This window comes from Enoplosus armatus, chromosome 17 (assembly GCF_043641665.1).
Source record: "Enoplosus armatus isolate fEnoArm2 chromosome 17, fEnoArm2.hap1, whole genome shotgun sequence".
Taxonomy (NCBI): Eukaryota; Metazoa; Chordata; class Actinopteri; order Centrarchiformes; family Enoplosidae; genus Enoplosus; species Enoplosus armatus.
Genome location: NC_092196.1, coordinates 20,822,775 through 20,850,528, shown reverse-complemented (window position 1 = coordinate 20,850,528; position 27,754 = coordinate 20,822,775). Strand labels below are relative to the sequence as shown.

At 40.7% G+C, this 27,754-nt stretch overlaps 2 protein-coding genes across 2 annotated transcripts; both read right to left on the bottom strand.

The window, feature by feature from the left end:
• Positions 1 to 849: 849 nt before the first annotated feature.
• Positions 850 to 14,430, bottom strand: fus (FUS RNA binding protein). The gene is made up of 16 exons (XM_070923863.1): positions 14,418 to 14,430; positions 13,446 to 13,470; positions 12,949 to 13,133; positions 12,676 to 12,856; positions 12,196 to 12,419; positions 11,762 to 11,957; positions 7,839 to 7,873; positions 4,717 to 4,752; positions 4,496 to 4,605; positions 3,711 to 3,840; positions 3,374 to 3,472; positions 2,984 to 3,055; positions 2,902 to 2,944; positions 2,518 to 2,615; positions 2,019 to 2,154; positions 850 to 1,338 (listed from the first exon to the last, which is right to left on the bottom strand). Exons 1-16 carry the CDS (start codon positions 14,428 to 14,430, stop codon positions 1,299 to 1,301), a joined length of 1,623 nt encoding a protein of 540 aa, XP_070779964.1. The 3' UTR covers positions 850 to 1,298.
• A 4,324-nt stretch (positions 14,431 to 18,754) lies between these two features.
• On the bottom strand, positions 18,755 to 26,296 carry arl6ip1 (ARL6 interacting reticulophagy regulator 1). Its single transcript, XM_070923896.1, has 6 exons — positions 26,159 to 26,296; positions 25,029 to 25,162; positions 24,236 to 24,355; positions 22,248 to 22,365; positions 21,667 to 21,751; positions 18,755 to 19,797 (listed from the first exon to the last, which is right to left on the bottom strand). Exons 1-6 carry the CDS (start codon positions 26,192 to 26,194, stop codon positions 19,679 to 19,681), a joined length of 612 nt encoding a protein of 203 aa, XP_070779997.1. The 5' UTR covers positions 26,195 to 26,296; the 3' UTR covers positions 18,755 to 19,678.
• Between the last annotated feature and the right edge of the window lie 1,458 nt (positions 26,297 to 27,754).

The following is a 27,754-nucleotide window of genomic DNA, read 5'->3' as shown; positions in this document are numbered from 1 at the left end:
TTCATTCGTTCAAGTGTTACCTGGGAGAAAAAAGAAGAATTTCACAGTCCTGCTGTCAGAAATCAGCAGGCACAGTCATGAAGTTGGACGGTGAAAGTTTTGCTAAAGAAAAGTGGTCCATAACTTAGATGGGAGGCAGTCAAGAGGACTTGTTAGTTGCTGCCCTAAATGTTACTATGGAGGACGTCCCCTGGACAGCGACCTGCTTAAAGACCCTGAGGCTGTTGGAGTGAGAGAAAACGCATGCTGATGACGTGATACATGACATGTACGACTGGCCTGGACCACCCACGGTCTGAGAAAACGAGTGAATGTGACAGACTGGTACTAATGTGTTGTGTTGTGTGTTGGCTCTTACACCGGTTAAGCTGTCGAGCTGTTCTCTGACACAACCAGCAGAAATTCTAGTCTAGTTTGATTTCCCACAAAGCATGTTTTAAAGAATCTGGGTCTTATTTCCACAGTTTTGACCATTATTACCTTTTCACAAACTGTAACTCATTAACTTCATTGTTGACATTTGAGCATGCAGCAACAGTGGTAGCTACACGTCTTCTAATAGTGAAGACAACACGAGCCATCGGACAGGTCTGTAAATCCCCAGGTGTCAGTTATAACCATCCATTTCACTGCAATTACAAGTCTTGAAAGGCGATGCAGTTCTCACGTTAACTGCGACAGTTTGGGTGGAAAAAATGTAACGTTCACCTTTGTTCTTCCAAACCAGAATGACAGCTCATCCATGATCTTCTAAATGTATTTTACTGATGCATTTGTCAATGTTCAATTTGCAGGTGGAAATGCAACAAAATACACATATGGATATAATTACAGAATAAAAGAGCCAGATTTGTTTCATTCATGCAAGTGCAGCATGAGAAAATAATAATAATAATAATAATGTTGTTGATACATCTCCCATCTCCTCTGCACAATAATAACTAGTTACTGTCTAGTGTGAAGTTATAGAGCCGTTTCCAGTGATGATGCTGGTGAGTAAAGCATCACAATCATTAGGACTGATGGCCAAATATATGAACTCAGACTCCTTGTTTTTCTAAATGAGGCCCCACTGAGCAGAAGAGGGCAGTGTGGACAGACGTGAACATAGAGAGTGACATGAACAAGAGCAAACATAAAAAACAGGGACAGTCACATTTTGTACACACTGAGAAAAGAGGATGAAAGTTCACAGAGTTATAGAAAAGGTTTGGGCTGGGCCCAGTACAGACGAGGGTACACACACTGGTCTTTGTACTGAGTTGGGAGGGGGGAGAGTTTGTCCTTTGACGGATGATTTAGTAGGGACGGCCCCGGCGCTCCTGCCTGTGGTCACCCCTGGAAACAACAACACACTTATTACATCATCAGCATCCAACCAATGAACGTCTGCAGGATGAACAGGTGTGTGTGTTTGAACAGTGAGGGTTTTACACAAATGATAAGCTGAACGTGGGACCTTTCAGGGACATTCAGGTCACACCCTCCCAGTGATAGAAGAAGTATTTAAACCTTCCTTTATGTGACAGTTTCATCACTGAATCACAAGAATACTCATATATAAGTGATAAGTGACATTTCAGACAAAGCCAACAAGGTGGAAACCATCATAGTATCATAGCATTTGGTTTTTTGGTATTTGGTATATTAAGTTGTGAGCTAGTAGGTGAACTACTGCGGCAGGTGAGTTTACAGCTAACACTTTAGCCACCCAGGCTCGCACTAGTCAGTCAGAATAGCGCTGCAAGCTTCTTTCTATTTTCTCTGTAGTGTATTTTGTACATATTTTTATATGTCCCGTTACCATCAGTATGCACAGGAGGAACAATTACAACGACCAAAAACTGTATCATTCAACAAATGGACATGTGAGTATTGTTTTAAGACCTTTAATATATTAAGAATAGCCAATATGTGGGAAACACCGTATGAAACTCTTGTTTGGAACCAGGTGAAGCCCAGTTCCAAACTTAGAAGCCTATTTATCAAAGAGTGCTGTTTGTTTGAGTGTATCTGACCTTGCGTCCATCTTTCCAGGGCCGTATCCTACCCGGTCGCCTCCTCGACCCCCTCTGAAGCCCCCGCGGTCGCCACCTCGGCCCCCTCTGAAGCCGCCCCGCTCAAATCCCCCTCTGCGTTCTCCTCCGTAACCTCCTGACAGCAGAACAAGCAATTCTGTGACAATTTGTAAACTGCTGAAAGTCAAAGTGTCTCCTTTACGATGTTTGACCGCTGTCCTGCAGTCAGAGCTGCAGTCTGGCGCTGGGGAGTTATTGGGGAGTGGATGACTCACAGCAATAATATATTTCTCTACTGATGAAACCAAAACTTTCTGCACAACAAGACAAAGCCAGAGGTAAGCGAGTAAATAAGAAAATGTTTGTAATTTGGGTGAATTTACTCTTTAATAAAAAATGTTCTCTTCACGTTAACAGCATCATCAATATCTTCCTCCAATAAGAGACTTTTCTGACCATGTCAAGTGGTCACATGACATACAGACTGCAGAGGTCTAACCTCTTTCCATTGGGGGCATCCCACCAGCATCCTCAGGTTTAGGGGCCTTGCACTGGTTACACTCGTTACGCCACGAGAAGTTCAGGTTGCCACAGTTGCTGAAGAGAAAAACAAAATAATAATTATCATTATACTTTTGTCAGGCATTCTAGACAAGTAGCTATATGTGTTCTATGAAACCAAAGCAATAAAGAAATCTGCTTACAGTATTTGTATGAAGTTTTATTATGAATAATAAAGGTAAGATTTCATTGAGATCTTTGAACAAGAAGTGAATAATCATTTTGTAGAATAAATGCTGTGCAGAAACACGAGGGCTGTACAACATGTTTCTATCCAGATCCCTCTTCAAGTGACAAGTGGAATCACCAAATCCTGACTCACGGGTTTGAACACTTCCAGTCTCCAGCTCTCTGTTGTCCTCCTCCTCCTCCTCCTACTCCACCTCCACCTCCACCTCCTCCACCGCCGCCGCCCCCATTGCCTCCTGGGAAACCTCCACCACGACCCCCTCCAAATCCACCCCGACCCATTGGCCCTACACAGAGCGAAGAACCAAACCAGCCAGATCTTCTGTCAGCGAAACACATGTGACTGGTGACGCCTTCACAGGAATTATCAGGTGTTTGTGCCCTCGCAGGTTCATACTTTCAGCATGTGCTTATAAGAGACTTGTTACTGCACACAGGATGGTACTGAGATCTTTTTTTAATCACAGAATGAGACTTCAGCTACAAAATGGACATGCTGTTCAATCTCAATTTGTCTCAAACAGACTTCTAAAAAACATCTCATACTGCTATTAACAAAATGCCAACCTTCAAATTTTAAATGCAAGTTTAAAAAACGGGCTCACCTCCTCGTCCACGACCTCCCCTCATGCCACCTCGGCCTCCAAAGTCAGCTCTGCGGGTGGCAAAAGACACCTTGATGGGATTTCCATTGAAGTCCTTACCTGTCGAGGAAAGACAGACATCAAGGCAAGAAATGAACGTGCTCACGAAATGGATAAAGTTGAGAAATGAGAATAAGCACAGAAGTGAACACAATACAAGAAGAACTTGTACTTTAAAGAGCACAGCAGCTGAATCCATATCAGTTTCAACAGACTCCGCCACTTTCGCTGCTGTCCATCCTTATGCTCAGTATGATCCAACTAACTAGGCAAAGCTTGATGAAGATGGACAACTCACCATCAAACCAGTCGATGGCAGCCTTAGCTGAGGGGGGGTCATCAAAGGAAACTGTGGCCTCCCCCTTCAGCTTCCCTGTCTCTCTGTCTGTGTACAGGTTGATCATGGGCAGGCCTGTCTTCTTGTTGACCTAATGGACAAAAGGAGACAGGGACACTGCAGTGATTGGATTAGGTCACATGGTAGCCTTGATACCAAGTTAGAGTCACAAAAATAAATGCTCCAGCTGCAAAAAGGTCTCAAATATGGGCAGATATCTGTGTCCTGTAGTTTAATTTAATTAATCACGTTCCGAAGTTGAATTTGATCAGATTCAAGCTTTCTGAGACACGACCTCCACTCACCAAGTAAAAATCAATTAAGTACAAATTACACTTTTAATTACAAATTAATTAGCCTCCTTAATGGTGAAATCTGTGCTTGTTATCTTTTCCCACTTTCCTGGACGTATTGGATCTATATGTATGTATTGAAGACCTGAATTAGTGATGAATTGTGCTGCAACAATTTCAGCTTTTATTTCAAGAATGTATTATGCTGGGTTTTGTTAAAACCTCAACACATCTTAACTACTTAACTACTAATAAAACATTTATAATTTTAAAATACAAATTCGGATTGAACAAATTCACACTGATCATCATGACTCCTATCATTTCATTTATGCTACTGACGGGCCACCACGTCCCATGCTACAGTCTGATAGCCACACTGCAAACACAAGACCTACATTAATAAACTTATAAATTACTTGAATACAGGCAGTGATTGATGACACACACTACCTTAATGATCCCAATCTGCTTAAAAAAGTCGGCCACTGATTCGACAGTGTAGTCGTCTCCCAGGCCTTGCACGAAGATGGTGTTATTATCAGAGTTATCCTGGTCTTGCACTGTTGGAGGATAACAGGAAGAGATGTTAAGAGAGCAACAAGAGGCTAACCGGTGTCCGAGTGTTAGGTCTTGTTGCTAGCAGGGCAAAAATAAAACAATACAAAACTTACTGAAGCCGGGTCCTCCATGTCCCGGGTCTCTTGGTCCTTGAGAGGACAAACAAAAAATTAATTGCGGATAAGAAAATGATAAACCACACATAACCACATTGCACATATGGAAAATTCTATATTTACAAAACAGTACCAGTATTAAACTTCTAGTCACTCGGTATGTAGAGACATGATCTAAAGTGCTTACCATGACAGCCTGTATATTTTACCATCCTGTCTTTCAACTGCGTCGTTATTTAATCTCATCTTTCATGATTACCACACTTCACAGCACTTGTATGAAGAGGAAACAGTAGCTGATAATCTCTTGAAGTCCCACAAGTGTACGAAACAAGATTGCCCACATTTTTGAGATACTGCCTTCAAGTTGATTTTGAGCATCAGAGCAACCACCATACTTCTCACAGTGTACTGCTTCATTGGTTTGGTTGTTTTTTTGATCCAACGAGGAAACATAGCCATGTATAATTCTATGACACTTCATGCAGCGCCACACAGGTTGTTGGATGTTAAAAACAGTCCACAAGTCAATGTATTTGTGTTGATGCATCTCTTGATATACTATAAGAAATGTCCTTTCACACAAACATTACCAACTCCAACACATTTCAACACGATCCCTTTTTTGAGTATGTACACCTTCAGCTGACACAGTAATCCATGTCATTCATTCATTCCTTTGTCTACTTTGGTTTTCACAGAGATTAACAAAGGATTCTTGGAAATCGTCCCAACATACATCTTGTAAAGACCACCATGTTTGTCATTCTGAGAACTTGACAGATTTCAACGCGTTTTGTTATTTAGTACGACAGCTACGCACATTTACCCATTCATAGAACCAACTTCCAATGTTGAAGTTTTCAGAGGTTAACTGAGACACCTTAGAAATGTTTTGGTCTGTTAAGTTCCGTCACCTTTTGGAAAAATGACTGAAAGCTGTGTCATTGGCAGCTTGATTTACCAGTTTCTGGAACTGGGGAAAAAGTCCCTTCTTTAAAACAAACTGCATTGGCATCAGAAGCCAGAGCCAAACCCCTTTCATCAACACAACATGTAGAAGATAAATCATTCAAGTGACTGTGAAACCAAGCGAACCCTTTTTCGCAGCAACAAGGATAATTTTTTACTTTGAAGAACGTCACTCAGTGAACTGACTAGACAGCACTAAGCTTGGCAAAACAGGTAGATGACTCATTATTGTTGTCAGGGTGTGTCACCTTTACCATGGCGTTGCCATGTCACCATGGCCGATATGTACAGTTGACCGTGTCTCAGGTATCAAGTGCAAGATTTCAAGTCCTAATTTCACTTTGGACAGAGTGATTGGTAAATTAATTTCATGTACAATGACCGTACCTGACATTAAATATATACGTATGATATATTGAAAAACTTTTTTCATTGCAATGGCACCTTTCCCCAACATGTGTTCTGTTGTAGCTTTTTATTATTGATGTTTTGTAATGTTTATGTTATTATTTAATTAATAATAATTATTTAAAGGTCATCTGACCAACTGGTCTGTGAACTGCTCTGCTCAGGACCATAAAGCCCTACAGAGAGTGGTGGACCATTAGATCTACAGGACTTACACACCAGAGGACCAGAACTAGTAGGATTATGAGGGATCTTCAACACCCCGGCAATAGACTACTCCAGCTTCGACGCTCAGGCTAACGCATCTGTAGCCGCAAGTCCAACACAGAGAAACAACACATATTGTTTGTGTATGCAACAAATAAAAATAAATCAGCATTGCTGGTGCAATTTATAATTGCAACTGCACAGATTTTGTTTCCAACACTGCACCCTGTTACACTTCAACTACAATAATTATCATTACAAAATTAATACTGTAAATTACAGATACTGTAAGCAAAACATAGAAAACACACTGCCTTTGGCAAACATTTGATGGTGAAACACGTCATGTTATCACTATAAAAATAAGTAGTGTAGATGATATTGTAGATGTCACTGACACACAACTGCCCCTGCATCAAATCTGGTTTATAATAACAAAAAGCATAAATAAATAAAAGCAACTTCAAGCTGAATAATGTCAATGCCAAGTATCTCTCTGTCCTCACCACAGACCTGAGAGTAAACTAACTACAACGTAAACCTATAACATACAATCATACTAATTAAACCAAATGTGTGATTAACAACCTTTGGATGTGGTTTACCATTACAACAGATCAAGTTTGAATACCACCTGGTCTATTGTTCCTGACAGACTCCCACATTGTTGACAAACCACAAACTTTCCTTCCATTCACCATACAATGTACCAGTATCACGTTACTGGTACATTCCACAGTTGTGCAATCAGATCACTTTTTGCTAACTCTTATCTCTAAAGGGTAGAACCGAAACCTTCAAGTTTTACAGCCATGCTGGTAGGGGGAACAGTTCCCAATTCCTCACACCTTAAGAGCATAAAGGTTATTTCATCCATTCATGTGCGACACACAACCGGCATCATGATGCCAAACCTATTGGCACTTTTCTTATTTCGTTTCTTTGGTTTTTGACACATTACCCCATCAAACACTGCAGGTTTTATGACTCATAGAAGACAAAAGCTCTGAACACCCATTCATCAAATACAAACATGATCAAATTCCAAAGATGCAAGATAGAGTAGCAGAAGAACTACATGTAAAGCCATAATGTACCATTTAACTCCCTCTGCTGGTATTTTCAATCACTGAGTATACTTGCAGTGCCTGAGATTATTGTCCATTCGGACAACACCTAAGCACACTGAGGGTCTTACCTGTAAGGCCGTGCTATGGAAAACATTATGCATCACACTCTACCTTGCGTAGCATATTGCAAATATGTCATATTAATGTTTTTCCAACTGAAATCTCAATATGTTACACATAATCACTTATTTCTCTGCATGAGTTTACACTCCTCTGTAATAATCAGGGAAATCAGAGCTGAAGTATAAACAGAATTTTCTTTTGACTTGAACTTACTTCAAAAATTAAGAATTATACATTTTTACCCACTTCATGCTGTAAGTATACTGATGTCCCCTCCTTTTAGCTTTGACTCTTCAAACTCAACAAACCCTTTTGCTCAAGTCTAGTTTAGTCACTTACCACCAAACTTACTGAATCCTCCACGATCGCCCATTCTGATGAGGAGGAAGAGAGAAACGACACGCATTGAAGGTTGGTGCTGACAGCCATTTCTCTCAATGGGTTGTGGGTAACCTTCACTCAGTCTCTCAATCAAACCCACCCCTCTTCATTTGGCACTTAACCTACTGAACCCCTACTTGAACTTGTTCAGAGTCTCTTGAATATACCTCGAGGACAAGAGGCCAGTTTAAAGACCTTGTCATTATATGTTCACAAGCAGCTGAAATTTGCCATTTTTACCCTAAAGTTCTATCAAGTCTTTAAGTGACTAACCCTGTGCACCCATTTTATTTCATGATATAACTCTGTTGTGTGTCAATTAACCAACCCAAAGATTAATACCTTTGATCCCTGGATGGGTGTTGAGTATTTTTTAGGTCTCAGACAACCTTTATCCTTTACACAAATTGCAGAAAATCCAAAAACAGGTGTTCTTTGAGGCTTTTCTCATGATCTCCCAAATTCTTAGTATTTTCAATCATTCTTTCCTCCAACTGCAAGAAGACTATTAACTGTCTGCAGACTCCCCCACGTTTGCAATTTCCCAATTGATGGCTTAAGAGCAGAAAGCCAGCCTGGAGAGAAGATAAAAGCCTAGGAGAAGATTCAAAGATTGATTAAAGCAGAGTATGACACAGTGATCCTGTAAGGGCGGGGTAGGTACTGGTAACAGGTGACAAAGGCAGGTGATGGTAATGCTTTGAAGTGTGTTAGTGTGTGTGAGTCAAGGCCACAGTCTACTTGCCATTTACGCAAGTTCTTGCAGTCAAAAAGACAATTGTGAAAAAACACCAACTTGGCTTTGGACTTTACAGTGCGTAGAGGATTACAGGCCAAGCTAGCTGAATATTTTACACGACTTCCAATGCATAGGGTAAAAATAAAAGTATCAAATAATTAGTTGTGATGTTGTGTTTTGGGCACGTGTGTCTTCATATAATAGAGTTATACCTCAGCCTTTAGTTTGCTTTTAAACACTTTAGTTAGTTTGTGCCTTTAATAAACCGTACAGACACTTTATTATACCAAGATATCTCGTCTAGTATGAAAAAACTGAAGTGTGGAAGGACACAAGCACCAGTTGCTTTTTTTTTACTCACACTTACATGTTCCTCCATTTTAAAATCTTAAACCAAGATCACTCAAAAACCACTTTAACTCTTCAATACATGAAGATAAAAATCATCATTTAACAATGCTTTTGGAGGATATCGGCTGATTACTGCTCAGTGCCATCTGCCTACTTAAAGCATACTGTGATGACGCAAATGGGGATTGACTTCCAGTATATTGTAATGATGGGGAAGGAGATTCGAATATAGTCCATGATGGATGAGAGAACATACAATGAAATGGCAAACTAACTCATCTATGAGTTCATCACCAACATTATGAGATTACAAGGAAGTACATGAGATACTGTACAACCTCTATAAGAAAAACATCAACTTACCATATTAGTCTCTGCTTCATAGCTTCACTCATTCAACGATGAGGCTCTTGTTGGAAAATCTTTGTTCTGTGATTTCTCTCTGTCCTGTCCGGTCTCATTTATTTGGCTTGTAAAGGTTTGCCCCAACCCATAATCTATTTCTCTGTATTTTTGCATGTTTATGTTTCTTTCTTGAATTTGCACAGAAACAGAGTTTGAAGAACAGTTTGTTTAGGTTTACTGAAACGGTTTGAAGTTTGTACAAATGACTTCACTAAACAGAAAGTAGCTTGTGAATTGCTGACTGTGTTGCAATCAATTCTCAAGTGCTGCATTTCTGAGCTACACACAAACAGCCACCGCAAATTCATTCTCAACCTATGTTCGATGCTACATTTTTAACAGAACTTCCTCTTTGCCAAAATGTGCAGATTTTGAAAATAAATTAAATTCAGTATTGCAACATTGCTGTTGTTCATAACCTGGTTTTCATACAATACTGAGGTTGAGTGTGATGAGCATCATTTCTGTAATAATGATGGAATGAAAGTTTGGGACCAGAAATTTAGTTCTTATAAAATCTCTTTGTCTGAGCACGAGAGAGCACCTAGCTGGTTTTTGTTTGGATCATCACACCGGTTCACCACAGGTTTTTTGTGTTTATAGTAATGTAAAAAAGGCAACAAGACCACTACCAGGTAAAGGTTTAATATCACGTATTTAATACAGACTTGCTGTAACATCACCGTGCACCATATGCAGCACCATCACCATGAAAAAAACACCATCATATGGTTATATGTTGCAGTTCAGTTTAAATAGGGTTTGTTAGTTGTTGTTCTCTCTGTGATCTGGTAGCGCAGATGTTTGCTATTAAAAGCTTTGAATTTGTGCTGTTGATGTTTACAAATGTAACTTACAGGCACATGTAGTTGACCTGTTTATGGTTACACTTTGGCCTTTCCCTCTTTCCTTCCCACATATTCGCTCTCTGTTGTATGTAAAGAATCCCTGAAACAAGCGCCTTTCCTCAAATGACTGACGGTGAGGGAGGTCATGTTTCATAACAAAACTGTAATTTGCAAGGTTTCAAACAGAAACAGGGATAGAAACTAACTGAAATCTGTTAGCCGTGGTCAGCCAGTCCAGTGGTAAAAGGCCGTAACTGAAGTGACTGAATGCTGGACCCAGCGCAGTGATTTACCCTGGTTCATAGTTCCTGTTGTAGCACTTTCATTCAAGGATCCATTTTTAATGCTTCATATGAGTCAATTGCATGCTCATTCCAACTTCACACAAGTGTCCTCTTGCTTGTGGTGGTAATAATGATAATATAGACTTTGAGGATATGGTTTCTGACCAGCATTCAGCCACAAGGACCTTAATTTAATGAGCCCAGCATGGCAGACAGCAGACCCCCATATGAAATGATGTCAACTCTGAATTTTACCCATTTTACAAGCTCAACTCGTCATTTGAAACACTACCTTTATGTTGTGCTTGGACACAGGCAACCATGTTTTCAACATTATTAGTTAGTCCTGCTTTGAGTTTTGAGAATCGACACTAAAGATACAAAAAACAAACATTGATCCGTCTCACGTTAGATCACATTCTGGACACATGAACACTCTTCTTGGTGCATGCCCTCTCTGCTCCTCTGCTGCTGTTGTGTGCATGCATGACGCGATCACCGCGTTAGTTCAGAGAATTCACACAATTAACATATTTATCGTTAAAAATTGTATTATGTTTTAACATGCATGTGATTAAGTAATAAAAGAGTAAAAAGAAATGCCTGATGTTTGGCATAACAACGTATTCAGAAGTAGCCTATTGATGCATTCACCTTATAAATCATGACACATGGCTTCTCCCTCTGTCATAGTACAGTAGCAGCTTTTAATAATAATGAGTATCAGGATCAATATTAGTGATGCTTGCCGTGGTACTATTTGGTAATGGATCAGAACCGATTTCATGTTACTGCTCACCCCTATCGGGCAAATACCCAGAGTTGCAGCACAGCACTTGTACCTTTCCTCAGTTTAACTCAGGGAGGTGCTGCGACACACTGATGAACTTTTAATGTGAATGTATATGTTCACCTTAGAAAGGTACATATACAAAACAAACCAAACTTTGTGCAGTTTTCACTGCAGATGGAGAACATATCAACTGCTTTGTGGCAATTTAAGAATCCCAGGGATTCATTTTCCTCAAAAGCAAGTGGGAGGGGACACATCAGCACGCACCTCTCAATTGCTTTAGCATGTAGCTACGAATGTGAAACAGTACTCTCACTCCTATTTAATTTTCCTCTACAGAGTTCCACACGTAACCAAAGGTGAGGAAACATTTACATGCATCACTGTGCTCAGATTCAGTCCAGGAGTCCTACTAAAACAGGACTGATAACATGGACATGGATGATTTTCAAAACACTTACCCCATGCCTCCTCTTCCTCTTGGTCCACCTCGGCCACCTCGGTCAAAACCGCGATCATATCCGCCACCACCGCGACCTCCAAATCCACCCCCACGACCCCGGCCACCACGGCCATCCTGAGCTAAGTAACCTCCATCAGGACTATCGTAGCCTCCACCTCCTCCTCCACTCAGCGGTGGGCTGTCGTCTCCATATCCTGAGAGAGTTAAGACAATCAGACGTCAACACATTTTACCCGTTTGAGAGTGCTACAAACACTCTGAGTGCCAAAACTGTATAATAAAAGCCAAAGCTATGTAATAGTTTATTTTCATCCAAGCCACTCTAGAAACTGTGGACACAGTGTATGTTGAGGTGAATGGAATAAAATGGAGATTAATGGAATTTGAGTTGCTTAATAACAGAAAAATTACATGTGAAAATCCATCCCTTACCTCCACCTTGACCATACTGGCTCTGCTGACTGTAGCTCTGTGGAGGGGGGGAGTTGTAGCTCAGAGGCTGGTTGTAGTGACCTCCTCCGTGTTGGGATGGTTGTTGGTGGCTCCCGCTGCCCCCGTATCCACCAGTCTGACCTCCACTGCTGCTGTAACCACCACCACTCTGTCCACTGCTCGGTGGCTGGTTATAGCCAGGGGCCTGCGAGTTACCTTCATATCTGTTGACGGTGGGGAGAAGAGAAGCATTAAAAAAAAATAGAAAGAATTTGACAGAAAACACATCCACCGAAGCTTGAAAAGAAACCTTAATGAGCAGTTTCCAAACTTTTCTTAAACCACATGATCCCCATAATGACCTTTTTGCATTTTTTGTAGCTCTATTTACAATGGTTGTTTGTGTCTTTTAGAGCGACTCAGTCCTTACAGTGTTTAGGAAGTCCAGTTAAACTGATTGTGAAGCTGATTGTGTCTTACCCTGCAGAGGACGAAGAGGAAGGCTGCTGCTGGCTGTACCCAGAGAAGGATGACTGCTGGTTGTAGCTCATGTTGGAGGGCTGGTTGCTGTTGTTGTAACCTCCAGAGCTGTAGGACTGACCGGAATGACTATAACCACCACCACCACCACCCTGGTTAGAGGGTGGAGAACCGTACCCTCCTGGGAGAAGAGAGGAGACAGGACAATTAAAGTTAACTACACAACAATGTGTGACAGAAGTGGGTTTGAACAGTTACTGAGTCTTCCTCTACCTGATGGGGGTTGACCATAGCTGCTATATCCTCCCTGGCTGTAGGAGCCGGAGCTGTTGTCAGGGCTCTGGTTGTAGCCTCCGTAGCCCTGCTGGCTATAACTCTGGCCAGAAGACTGACCATAGCCCTGGTTAGCACCGCCACCACCACCTCCACCTCCACCTCCACCACCATACGACCCATAGCTGCAAGAGGTAAAAGAAAAAAAGAGTTCACACATCAAACATGGACACACCGCTTAAAAATGTTGTGCATTGAGAATGAGCACTTTCCCATACATTTCCAAGAATATACAGATGCTTTAACCCAAACTCAGGACCTGATTCTAATGTCCCCAAAATGAGACTTATGTTTCTATTCTAGGCATTTATATAAGAATGAAGGGAGTGCTTGATGTATTATATAGGATGCATGATATATTCAAAACACTAAACAAATATGAGCAAGTCTTATATTCCAGTGACCCCGACCCCACAGTTGAGCGTAACATTACTTACCCCTGGGCAGATGTTTGGGAATAATCTATGGAATAAACAAAGTGTTAATATATAAAAAACGTCTTTTTAAAAGTACAGACATAATTAGGGTGATTCAAATGTGACAAAGTGTCATTCACACTGGAATCACTCTCAAAATATAAAAAGATATTAATGATAGCAAAAAGGAAATTGACTCAGAGGGATGCCGGTTTCTGTTTGTATTAATTATCATTAATTTAAAAAAAGACACGGTTTATTGTCTTTTGTAATTTAAATAACACCACCATCTTCTAACAGAAAGAAAAGCTGTGTAAATGAATAAAGTTAAAGCTGAAGCTGTTACACTAACTATGTGGTTCTTTGCCCAACTGTCAAGCGACTTTCATTAATTTACGACAGAGTTTGAGTTTAACGTGATGTGCTTTCGTTAATAAGAAAAAGACATGTATTGACTGTAAACTAACATGTAACAGACATCATCCTGTCTCCATCATCTAAACCATACCGCGTTAAACCCGCAGTCTGTGAGCACAGAGGCGGGGCCGCCATCAGAAACTGGGTCAGTGGCACAAGCGCCCTACTGTACCGTTAGCTAGCTGGCAGCAAGGAGCCCGTTAAGCTAAATGCTAAGTTAATGTACCGGTGTCTTCGTGCTAACAGTACATAGGACGGTGTTAGCTTCCCGGTAGGTTTTCCTCCAGTAGGGCAAACGATGCTACGAGATCCTTCTGTAATCCAATCGAGTAATTTGAAAAGAAAAAACGGCACATTTAAGCATTAACGTATGTTTAACGTCAATTAGCAGCTAGCCAATAACTAACATGATTCGACCTCAACGTTAAATACTAACTAGCGTCTGTCACTAGCTAGTCGCCGGTTACGTTACATCTCGGTGAAGATATTTTCTAATATTAGCTAACTAGCTTGTTAGCCTTCACTGGTAAACGCAACGTTTTTCAATCACTGAAGAGAAGTTCGATTTTTTCTTACCATTAGACGACATTTCGATGAACGAGAAACAGCCTTTCACCTTAAACAGAATCTATCAAACAGCGCGTTGTTTACGGACTGACTGGACCGAGGGGGAGGAGGAGGAGGAGGAACAAGATGAAGATGGATGCACGAACACCGGGCTTCCTGTCACAGTCCAGTCCTGCAGCTCCTCTTGCGGCCGCAGGGGGGCAGCACCATCTGTCTTCTTTTTAATCAAAGAAATAATAAATCACAAGGCGAGGAGCATTATTTATATTTAGACAATATGTAGTAGTTATAAAGTCTTTTATAGACATTTAAAGTCCAAAATGAACTCAAAACAAACTTTGAAAGAGAGAATAAAAGCAATATTGATGGTAGGATCAAATTGGAAACACAATAAAAGTGTTCGGTTCAGTTCAGGGGGGAATTCAACTTGCATCAGAGCACAGATAAACAATGACAGTACACAAACATAACAGTTCAACAATAAACTATAAAAAATGTATATATATGATATATGACTTTTATAGGATTGGAGATAAAGTGCTACCTTGCAAAGTGCGAGCAAAAAGTGCACAGGTGCAACACTTGTGCAAGTTAAGTATGTTTATTGCGCTAGGGACAAAGGCATTTTGCCCTGGGAACCCTGTAGCTCTGACCTGAAGGGAGAAGATCAGAGAGAGGACGGTCTGAGCTCCCTGAAGTAGAAACATAAAAAAACAGGGCAGAAAAATATTTAAAAGCAAATAAAGGTGCCCAGTCAACCAACAGGCTTCAGAAGTGAACTTGGATTCATTTATAATGTTTATGTTTGAAATTGCAGAGTGTAAATTCACTCTACAGCCTTCTTGTTTTCTTGTCACCGTGACAGCAAAGTATCCACAGAAGCAGCCCGGCTTATCTCAGGTGAGTAACAACAGAGCAGACGATGAAGGTATCGCCATTAATTCACCTAATTTCATCATGTGGGTCTAAATTCTCTCTTTATTCTTTGTTACACATTTCAAAAGGGATTTAATTTTGACTTATATATGTTGCATTTAAATATATATTGATTTCTTCCTGTAAAGCCTTGATGATAGACACATTTCCCTCAGCATTCAATGATTGAGTGCAACATATGTGGAGATATGGTGAGGTTAAAAACATCTGTTGGATCTCCACCTTTGTGTTTAATTTCAGATTGATATTTGTCTTAGCTTGCAGTGTTAATAAAATCACTAATATTCAGAGAAAATCTACACTCTGGTAAATGTACCAATAATCAAGTATAGCAGAATCAGCACCATGTAACTTGACTGTTGAGCGCTCCAGTTGTAAAATAATATTGTAAGAAGTAGTCCAAGAATTGAGTAAATCACAGTTGGGTTGAAACCCCCTTTTTATAAATGAAGCTGCAGTTGAAGCTGCAAAGAGAATTCTGTTTTCAACGTATCTGAGATGAAGAGCTGGGGAAGACTCTATCTTTAAGATTTACAAAGTATGAACACATTCTCTCGCTCTCTGAGATTCAAGCAGGAACTGTGAACCCGTTTTCTGTATATTCTGATTTATCTACTGTCGTTCAGTCAATAAAAGACTCTCAGAAGCTTTGGCTCAGGTGTCGACATGAACAGTCTGGTGGACGGTCACCTTGGTTGTCAGTGTCAAAGTAAAGCAAAGACCTCCAGACCGAGGCATCTGCATCAGAGCACCCTAAACTTGGGTGACACAGCACCCTGCTACACCACCACCCACAACCAGGTCAGCCCACTGTTAATAACTGATTCTGGAGTCAGATGAATCAATTTGAGGACGATACTCAGTCTGCAGTGGTCTCTTCATGTTTGTCAGAGTTATTCTGGAAGGTCGGCTGATGGACGTCCTCTCATCTTCCATCTGAGAGATCCCAGTTTCCCCTCACAGCATCAGAGCCGGCTGCTTCTCAGTAACAACACCACACCGCTGCAGTGTTCGCTGCAGTGTTCGCTGCAGTCACACACTGCAGAGGTGCACGGCCCCAAACACATCACTCCGGTAAGGTTGCAGCGTAAAACTCCAAACATAACATCAGGAATACGTCACATGACTCCATGCATCCCTTTAATGCATTTCTATGGTTTTAGACAGCTTTTGAGTTGTTTAAATGTGCTATTTAGGTTCTTTCTATGATGAAATCTTTCATATGATTATATTAGAGATTTTATGATCATGCTGCTGATTATTTCTGATTTTGAGGATTTTTTTTATCTGTCTTTTGTTGTCTGTAACACATTGTTATTGGTGGCTATCTTAACCAGGACACTCTTGAAATTCGATTTTTAATTTCAGTTAGGCTTCCTTGATTAAATAAACTCTCTGCATCTCTGTCGTGCTCCAGAGGATCGACCTGAAGGTGGAAAACTGGGCTCGGTATCACAGTGGCCAGGCAGTCAGAGAGCTCACCAACCCACAGCATCCATCTGAGTTCTGGACCACCTACAAATCAGAGCACACACTCCCAGTAACTGACGGCTCGCCACATCTGGCTGGCGGCAGACCAACACAGTGGCACCAACACAACATACTGACAGGTAGTGTGAACTCTGCATAGGTTTATACATACAATTTCAGTTGCTCTTGACTCGTAGACTCGTAGTGTGTGTCAGCCTAGGCTGCACCAGTGTTATCAGAGGTTTAGTCACAGGAATATTAGTCAGGTTTTGGGTCACAAAAATGTTTTTGAGTTTTTGATTGATCTGGGACAATTTCTCTGGTTGCATGATACCCAGGGTGATCAGTAAGGTCACAGTTACACCTGACTAAAGGTCACTCTGAATGGGTTCAATTACACCTAAATTATTCAAACATGAGACTGGCATGTAAAATGTTCAGTATACTATAATGAAGTGCATGTCTGAAAGGGGCTTCACTGTGACCACTAGAGGACAATGAACATGACTACAACTCCCACACACTTCAGCTGGAATAACAATCACGAGTGTTCACTGCCCTCCTGTGGTCAATACGCCATATTAACACACATATCAGGATAATCGTTATTATCAATATGCAACAGAATGTTTCAAATCAATGAGCAGGACTTTTTATGAGTTTGTGATGTGAAGTACCTTCATCTGTAAGTGTTTTTTGGCTGGTTCAGTCATAAACACACACACTAATCTGGTCATTTGATCCATAAACAGTTTTATCAATTGATCACCTGCTCCTGGTATTACATGGTGTAGGGGGTTTGATTAGCAATTCAAAGTTATGGTGAAATGTCATATCTACCTCTGTTATACTGTGAGGCAGTAGGCAGAGTATTGTCCTGACTAAACGAACCTGTCTGCAGGTGAACAGAGGCAGACGGCTGGTCCAGTGAAGCCCAGCAGACGGTGCAGAGACAAGCTGCTGAGGGCAGTGAGGCTCTGGGAGACGGACTGCTCTGCACTCAGACTCTACTGACACACTTTACAACCATCATACACTGAACTGCACTGACAGGAAATGACTGCACACCAACCTCCATTAAATATATGACTAGACATATCCATGACTCATCTGATTTCATGAGGTTCAACTTGAAGGATGAACCTTGTAATGAAGGTAGAAGTAGAGAAATACCTTCTCTTGTCGCTAGAAAGTGGCTCATCAGTAAAATTCCTTGATTGCCCGACTTCCATAGAAGAGCCGAGTTTCCCCTCTGTGCAGCTCAGTGAATATCCATGATAATCCGATCATTCAAAATGAATTGTAATTGCAGGGTGTGTGTCAGACTTGCAGCAGATTACAGTGAATATTCAGTGCGGCATGTCACCAGACATCTTCCTCTAAGAACTTGTTGTGAAAACTGGGAACAGCCCTGGAGGAAAACAACATGGAGTCTCAGTCATGTAAGATATGCAGCTACAACAGAAATTAGACATTTTAAGATCAGTCTGAGGGAGGGAAACAAAAGCATACTGTTTTAATTGATGTGCATGATCGGACCACATCTGTAAGCAACCCCATGAAACTGGTAAAAATATGAATTTGTTTTGAATGTTGTTGTACTGTAACACACTGAGAAACACGCTCAACAAGTCTGTCAAGTATTTATGGAGTTACATCACAGGTTATACCTGGCCAAGTGATCTTTTTGTATGTTTTATGAATTCTTATCAAAAACCTTATATAATCTAAAAATCCAAAAGATCCTCATCTTTGGCTCAGATTGCCACTTCTCCCACATTTCTTGTTTTGCTTTTTCACCAACACACAGCTTCCCGTTGCTGGTGGCCAAAAACCAAAAACCATCAGAGCGGCGAGAGGCCAGAAAACCAAAACAATGATCTGAAAGACGCTATGAAACTCTGTAAACCAAGAAACAACCTACAAAAGGCCAGTGAAAATTCATTTAAATCAAACTTTATTCATTTTTGTAAAGATCTCCAATAAAGACAAATAATGAAATGAGTTGAGAGACAGTGATCAGACCAGACACGATGAGACTGAGGAGGAAAGAACACAGATAAATAACAGAGAAAAGGATGACTGACAGGGATAGAGTCTGGGATAGGTCTATTTACACAGACGCCCACACCAGTAACACACTGTGGGGTTTTATAAAAGAGCTAATAGACCACAGAGTCCAGCTAGCAGCGGTACAGCAGTAGGCTTGTATCTAGACAGTTTCACTCCCGACGAGCTCTGTTTTAAATCCAGTTTTGTTTTCAGCGCTATTTTTAAATACAACCAAAGCGGAATAAGCACATATGGTAAAATTTACATGACCTGTTCTTATGTGACAAAAAATGTCCTGAAACAAAAAAACATTTGTGAGGAATCTATGAGAGTTAAAATGATGCAGTAATGCTACAAATACTTCTCAGTAGTCACTTTGTCTAAGTAGAGGGAATGGCTTAAAAGCATTACTGACATCTTAAAATGAAGCACAATCAAACTAAGAAACAGAAGGAACTTTGTGCACATGGCAGGGGAGTGCGTGTGCTGTTGAGCATTTCAGTGTTGTGTATGAACGTGTGACAATATCAGATAAACTTCACGTGGTAGTTGCATGCAAGGCAGATCAACTCAAAAACAACCAAAACAAATCATGTGGGTGATGAGGTTGAAATGTCAAATGGTGGGAGGGAGAAATGAAACTTATCCAATGTGTGAAAATAAAAATAAAAAGTGTGTCTTCCTCCGTGGCAGAGACCAAGGAAGCAGGAGGCTCTTTTTTACTTTTTGCTCTCCTCTCTCTTCTTCAAACAACTTCCTTTCACCTTCAGTGTTGTGGTTAATCTTTCAGAGATTCTCCTCCACACTTCCGTCTACTCGTTCTTCTTCTCCTTCTGTTTGAGCAGTTTGTTGATCTCCCTCTTGGCCATGGATGCGTATTTAGTGATGACGCCGTGCTGGTTCAGGCCGGGCAGCAGCAGCAGGAAACTCACTGCAGAAGAAAAAAAGTTAACAGTTTAGGAGTGCCACAGGTTAAGCTTTTATTCATATCATCTAATCACGTGGCCAAAAAATATTTTTATTACAGTGCTGCGATTACACAATAAAAGGTACATGTTAATACACTGATAGGATTAGTTTGAAAGATAGCAACCACATCTTTAACACATAGTGCAAATAGTTCCAATGAGATTTGAATCCAGACTTCTAGGGTCTGGATGTTTACCAAATATTGTATGAAAGGCTGCTAAATAGAGTTATATTTGGCAGACAGACCTGTGGGAGCCCTAAATTGCTGACTTCAAAAGAAACTTGTGAGTTCTTGTTTTTGACGCAGGAAGCTCAGCAGATGAAACGCTTGATGTTCAAGTGGTTATCATGAAAATACTGCTGCTAGACAACTGAAAAAGATGCCAAACCATTAACAGAACTCCAGTTTCTAAATCAAAAGGATGTTTCACATTCCAACACAACTCTGAGGAACAAGAAGAGAGTGGATACAGAACTATCAGAAAACCCCTCAATCAATTCACTGAGCAGTGACTGGTTCTCTTGACCTCATCTGAAGGCACCATCGAGCCTCATGTCTGCCTGTATATGATCTTTTTCAGTACAGGTTGGATGGTGAACGGACAGCACTTTTTAATACAGAAGGTATTGATAGGATTGTGGGATTAAGTCCTAGAAACATGAAAGCAGCTAGTGAACCAAGTGAGCCTCAAGAGAAACGTGATCTGAGAGTAAAATAAAGAATACTTTGTTGTTCAGAGTCATGCGCCCACTGAAGTCATTTCTTCTTTCTACATGGTTTTCCCATCGGATGAATACTTGACATGTCTCAGCTTATGTAACTGATGGCTCCCACACAGCCAGCAGACCTGCTGATTCACTAACTGTCGCTTTCCCTGAGGCACCGCTGTGCCTCTGCAAGGCTGACAGGTTTGTCCTCTGTTCATTTGAAAATTCACAGTAGAGCTAAGAGTCCATCTCAAGTTTCACTGCATTTTCCTCCCATTTTGGTCTCAATTTGCAGCACAGACAACTTCCCCAATGTACGTCATTAATAAGGAAGAAAATACCTCATTTAATTCTACTGTTACTGTAACTGTCTCAGGGATCCAGGTATTGATCTACATTAATGCTGCACTTCTGAGTCACAGTTCCAGGAAGCCGTAATGACGGGCAGAGCTCATGTGATGGGAGGAATAAATCCCTTTCCACAGCAGAGGTACTGCAGATTTTCAACTCCAGAGTCACAACATGCAAAACAGCTGCCTCTGAAGGCATTGAATGCATTAAAAACAAAAAAACTCATGACAAGCAGCAACATTTGCAACTGCTGACAGAGAACTACTTCCTGTTTCTGTCACGTGTGAATAGTGTCAGACCTGTCATACACTCATACACCACAGCAGCCACATTTACAAGGGTAAACCTACACATTCAGTGAATGCAGCTAAAGAGGATCAAGAAGCATTTCCTGACTTTTGACTTCAAAATATAACAAAACCACAGATTTCCTCAATAACTGTGCATTTTGTGTTAAAGAGCAATAGAATTAAAAAAAAATCCATCAACACATGGACAAAGAATGGTTGATGATCATGTCTTGTAATAGCAGCATTTTAAGTTATAATGGCAGCGTTATGGTTCCGATGTTTGCTCACTTTACTGACAATCACACTGTAGTGCAATCATTATATAAAGACAAAAGAAATGCATCAAGTCTAAACAGGCAAAATAAAAATTCATGGAACAAATGCCAATCCAGAAAATTAGATTATCAACACAAGGGGATTTTTAAAAAATGGGAAATTAGTTGTTCAAACAGCACAATTACTGTATGTTGTAATATACTCACCAATCAAGTAGGTGAGGAACAGGTTGTGCACCTGCTGTCCGATCCAGGCCACTGCCAGCAAGCTGCTGATCACTGAGGCAAAGTACTGAGGAGAGCAGGGAGGTCACATTACAACACAGAGCAGTTCAGCTACTCAAACACACAAACTGTATCCTGACTGCACGAAGACCTTAAAGAGTTTAAAAGGATCATTCTTCAGATGTATTGCAACATAACTCTTCATTTTTATTAACAGAACATATGCTGAACCAACAAAGCCGTCATTGAATTAAAGAATGTGATTTAACAGTGTGTCTAATAGTGTTAAAGCATGCTGTGAAAAACCCGGTTATCACAGCCTGTAACCCACTTTGAGGTCTGCTAAGTGGAGCAGCAAAGCCAAATCAGCTGAGGATATTTTTATCTGGAGCACAGAGAAAGCTCACCATTGTAATAAACAGAAGGAATGGAAGGCTCCATTTACTGCAGTCAGCTCTATGGCTGATGCCTACAGTATGTAACGGCCAACTTTCAGTGACGGATTCAGTTTCTTTATGTGAGGGTGGGGAAGAATAGGATTAAACTTTTATATTTTCATTTACCATTTTGGGCTTCTCCTCCTTGAGGGCGCACAGACGCTTCCACCAGCCAACGACCCGACGCTGGGTCTTCACCAGGTTACCGCAGATCTCGTGGAAACGCTGTTGCTGCTCCGTGGTCCTGTGCACGAGCAAAGGTTGAGAACAGTTGAAGCAAAGGCCAAAAGGATGCTTTGATAGACGAATATTCAACACGAGGAAGATAAGTTCAATGTGGTTTGTCACATAAACAAATTTGCAACAACTTCCCTCATTCATGTAGACTGTAGAGCTTGTGTTGTTACATTAATGTTCTTTATAACATGACCAAATGAAGAAAATAAATACCAGGTTTCATCAAATTGTTCACCATGTGTAAGTCGATTAGGAGATAGACAGAAAATTAATCTGCAATTATTTTGATAAGAAATTCTTTAATTAAAAAAGGAGAAATCATTTAAGAAAAAGGTCCAAAGAGTCACAGAGTTGTTAAATGTGAATATTTGTTGGTCCTTAATCTTTTGTTATAGAAAAGGATATTTTTGGGTTTTGGCTCAACAGGCTATTTGGAGACATCAACTTGGGCTCTGGGCATTTTTCAGTATTTCACTTGAGAGGAACACCTGATTGAGAAGTGGCAATCTCTTATTTCCCTATAACCACTAGTCAGGTATGAGGGGACAGAAAGAATCCTGCATTTGTACGTTATGGTGTTGACTGCAGGAGGGAAAGAGGGCAGCTGGGAAAAGTGGCCTTCATTTTCTGCTTAGCCATCGTTCCCTATTTCCATCCTTGTTGTCGGGGAGCCAAATGGGGACCATGACCAGACTTTAATAGCTGCAGGCTCAGTGAATAAGCAGCAGCCTGAGGTACACAGCATAATCTCAAAGAATCTTGATCACTCTTCAGAACAATACCACTGAATATGAAGGGTAGCATGCAATTCAAAAGCACCCTGAAAACTCTTCACTTAACGGTTTCTCTAAATAACGCACTCACTGCTACTCCTCGCTGAACAGACCCAGCGTGTCTGCTGCCTCAGCCGGTGGAATGTGCTGCAGTGCAATAGTGTGCAGGTCATGCTCTGCTGATGCAGGGTTATATATTGAGGCTGAAGGAGTCTGGTGGAGGAAGGACGTACAACACACTCTGCCAACCGCAGGCTGTTACTCTATCCTGTCCTGGGTGTCTGGTTCTCACCATCAAATACACGCAGCTAAGTCAAGGGGCTGTTCGGTAAGCACTGTGTAATGTCAAAGCTTTGGTTGGACACCCTATAGGACAGGTTTCAGGTAACAACATTCAGACTGTCTCCAACTGATGATTTGGTTCCAATTTAATACCACTATTATTGGCTTTGGCTCCTGCTACCAACAAGAATGCAAATGAACAGCTTCATTTACATTTTATTGTAGTCTGATTTGGAACTACATAACTTTTTCCTCTATGTGCTCCCTTTATAGTTCATTATTGTTGATTTTCAGTCTGCTTTCTATGTCGTGCAGATCACGTTAAAATGGAGTAAAGGAAAATAATGTCCCACTTACTCCAGACTAAGCAGGTATATTTTCGGATTACAACACGAGACAAACACATTCACTGAATCTCCAGGAATACACATCTCTAAATGTCAGTGTTAATCCATCATTTCCTAGGCTAGAAAAACCTGCCTAAATCTTGCATGCCCGGTCCTTGTACCAAGGCTTTTGTTCTGGAAACATCCACTAAGATTTGATTGGATGCAGCTGCTAGAATACAGAAAAATAAGATGTAGATGACGACGTGCCTTTCGCTCAATCATGATTTATGGCCTGTTTTACTCCTGACAGAAAATTCCATTTGAAATTCCATGACTAGCAGAAACCCTTCAACAAAACATAGGGAAAAGGACATTGAACGCCAAAACAGAAGAACATATTTTATAGGTTGGCAATAAACATGATTTTATGGTCTAATGGAAAACCTTTTTAAACTTTTTCCCACAAAAGTGACTTTATTCCTCTGGCTCTCACCACTTATTGGAGCCGAAGACTCTGGGTGCGAGGGTGGGTACCAGGTAGTCAGCCAGGCAGAGCAGCATGACGGAGCAGGAGAGACCAGTCAGCACTGATGGGTCCAAGTAGTAAATCATCCTGGAGAAGGAAGACAAAGCAGTCAGTCATGGTTATGAACCAGATTCATATCAAGTGCTCACAATGGAACTAAGAGCATTCTGTATCATCTGTGCATGAATTAAGATGTCTGTTGTTCACTTTCCCTTATCTTATAGTGGTTTCAATAGTTGCTTGTTGGGATTGAGAGATCAGTATATTATGGAAAGTGCCTTTTGAGTCTCTTGAAAAGTGCTATATAAATTACTAATAGTATTGGTGTTTGGGCAGACCTGCTATGCGATTGTCTTGGATTGGATTAAATTCAACAGTTCTGTAGGCCGCAGCCAGGTATACTTGCTGGATTCTGCACCTACAACGTTATTCAAGAATTACTCCACAAACAAAAGAACATTATGACCTAAGCTCATTTAACAAAATATAATGTGGTATAATCTACATTGTTTCCTTCTTCAGGCTTTGTGTTTCAAAAACGTGGGAAAGCTTAACATCACCTTTGAACCAGAGTGTTTTAAGACAATTTCATCCACCTGAGAATTTGAACCAGTGTAGAGCAGCTCAGTTAGTGTAGATACTTCTTGTCTTTCGTCTTGTTACAGATATCTCACTGCTGAGAGGAAGGAAATGTGTGCTATGCCAACTATGTGCCCAGCTGAGTGTAACCCTGAGGCAGCACACAGTAAAATTGACTCACAGGAAGAGCATGGTGGTGGCACCTATCAGGGCTCCAGGGAACCAAGGTTTCTCCCAGCGCACGACGCGATCCCCGGCCAGGATCACTTCACCCCAGCCCTGCAGCTGCTCCTCCAGCTGGGCCGTTTCCTGAGCCTGCACACAAAATCACCACATTACCACAACAACCACATAACTTATCAGTCTGTTCTTGAAACGTGACAAAATGTCTTTATCAGCACAACGTGGGAGTGAACAGGGACATCTCTTCAGAAGTTGGGGGCATGCAGCTTGGGCGTGAATGTGGATTTATTCTATGGCCATATCTATTCTAGATAACCAGCATTATACTCAACACGTGTATTCATCTTAAACCCCTTCAAAAAACTGACAATGTAATATCCGTTTACCTTGTTGCAAAAGTATCAGTAATTCAAAGCACAATTTTGTCTAAATTTAATTTAATTTTAAACCTTGACAAGAATTTTATTCTGATAGACTTCCAACTGTGCGGGATTTTTTCGGTCATAGGTGTTTTTGGAAAATAGTTGGTTAGGTCTGAAACAATGCCATGTATTCTGAATTTGAATGATAACATTTTATTTAAATCTGAAGGCTAGGGTGTGTGTGCCTTAAGCGATAAGCAAAGCAACGCTAACGGTATTTTCCATTATTGCTATGACTGTGCAGTATAAACCTCCATGCAAGAAAAAGGACATGGCCAGCGCTAACCATACACACCATCAAGCTACGTCGAGAGGAAATGTCATAACTCGATTCCAGGCTTCTATGCTTAGGTAACGTTACAACAGCTGAAAAGGCGTTAGCTCCGCTAGCAAGGTTACAAAGGGAAACGACTCTGCTGAGGCTAACTGAGTAAAGGCGTATTAAGCTAGCTGGCTAGCTAGCTGACGTTAGCTGCTGTCACCGTCACAACCTAGCGGCAGCGCTCTGACGGATGGTCGGATAAGGGAGCTAACGTTAGTTAGGTTGCTCGCTACCTTGGCGAAATTGAACAAATGTACAAATAGGGGCCATGTTCGGTTGCGTGAACGCCACCAGATTAGCAACATCAGTTTATGCTAACGTTGATGTTAAAACACACAGAACCCTTCAAATTCACTAACCAAAGAAAATTTGGTTAATACTCACTAGCATGTTTGCACTTTTGTTATCTCCTTCAGCCATCGTTACTGAACCAGCGTCGGTTTGGTTTCTATTGTGAAATTCGCAGTATATTTGTAGGGAAACGACCCCGCAGAACAGCGGCACACACGCCTCCTATATTGGCTTCAGCGTCACTAACCGTCGTATTCTAGCAGGATGTCTTTATCTCAAAATTTGCGTCAAAACCAGCCGATGGCATTCTGGGAAATGCAGTTTTGTATTCGTTGTGTCAAGTACGAGTCCTGGTCACACATAGTTCATTAACATATTTTTGGGCTGCTTTTTCAATGAACTACAATGAAATGAAGCTTGATAAAAATGTGATAGTTACTGTATTAAAAACAAGGTCAGGAACGTGTCATATACAATGTTACATGATGTAGAATTTATTCTGTGACAAATATACATGAAAGATTTAATTAGATTGTTGAAGATTAACTTACTTTCAGTATATTTACATATATTGTCATGAGCTAGAAAACGTTACTAGAAAACTTTACTAGCTTTTCCATCTTTTGTTTTATTTTGATCAGAATACGATAGATAAAAGCTTGTCAGTTGTAGTTTGTTTATTTTACTTGGGAAATCTCACCAAAGAAAATGGTTGTGATAAATGTAAACAGCAACAAATGTGTTACAGCAATAGGCTACTGAAAGTAAATTAATTAGTAATTAATAGTAAAAAAGCATTCAGAAGTTAATATTCTAGTTGACTTTAAAATGGTAGTGTATGACCCCTGGCCTTAATTGTAGTATAAGACCCCTTTCACTTTCTCCACCCAGATTTATCTTGCCAGGCATTGAATTGACAACCTTCCGGTCACAAGCCCGCTTCTCTAACCTTTAGGCCACTACTGACCAAAAAAAACTCTGAATGTGAAACCCACATTTCCTGAGTAAATTTGGTTCTTGAATGGAGTCAACTAAACTGTACTCTACTGTATGTCTGTGTGCAGTCCTTACTGTGGCCTATTTCTCAACTGGTGCCCATTGTGATAAATCACCCTGGACAATTTGTTCACATTGAACTGCTGACCAGTAAGTATCATCCTTGAACCTTCCACTTATATTTATCAAGAAGATGGAATTGGAGTTCTGTTCTTTGCCACAAAGGGGCAGTCTTTATCAACGTAAGGTGAACCTTGAAAAACAATTCAAGACTGCAGCTGCTGAAACTTTGTTCCAATCAACTCATCAACTTTTAGTAACTGAAACAAACATGTTTGGTATAATTTATGGCACACATAATTACAAAATGTACTAATATACTTGCGACAACTGGGAAACATCAATGGTCTCCCAGTCCATAATTAACTTCAAGTCAACATGCTTGAGTGAGTTCAACCTGACACAAAACAGCTCAAACTTAAACTCGGGCTTCAGCAGGGTTTACTCTGGGTTTTTCCACTAATCACTTGGACTTAATTGAAGAGAAAACATATTTGGGGTGTTATTTAGGGGATATTGTTAGCAAATATACACTGTCCCAGGAAACACAAAATATATTCTTCCACAAAAAGGGGGTGGAAACATATTTTTACACACAATATTACACCAGGGTAGGAGCAACCACTGAGTGCT

Bases quoted from the DNA above. Each gene is read 5' to 3' on its own strand.
- fus (XM_070923863.1), bottom strand. The intron at 12,420-12,675 runs GTAAGACACAAT...CACCGTCAACAG, and splicing joins TCCTCTTCGTCCTCTGCAGG to ATATGAAGGTAACTCGCAGG. The intron at 11,958-12,195 runs GTAAGGGATGGA...TAACTCTCTCAG, and splicing joins CCAGTATGGTCAAGGTGGAG to GATATGGAGACGACAGCCCA.
- arl6ip1 (XM_070923896.1), bottom strand. From the start codon at position 26,194: ATGGCTGAAGGAGATAACAAAAGTGCAAACATGCTA. The intron at 25,163-26,158 runs GTGAGTATTAAC...TTTTGTGTGCAG, and splicing joins ACAAAAGTGCAAACATGCTA to GCTCAGGAAACGGCCCAGCT. The intron at 22,366-24,235 runs GTGAGAGCCAGA...GCTCGTGCACAG, and splicing joins GTCTTCGGCTCCAATAAGTG to GACCACGGAGCAGCAACAGC.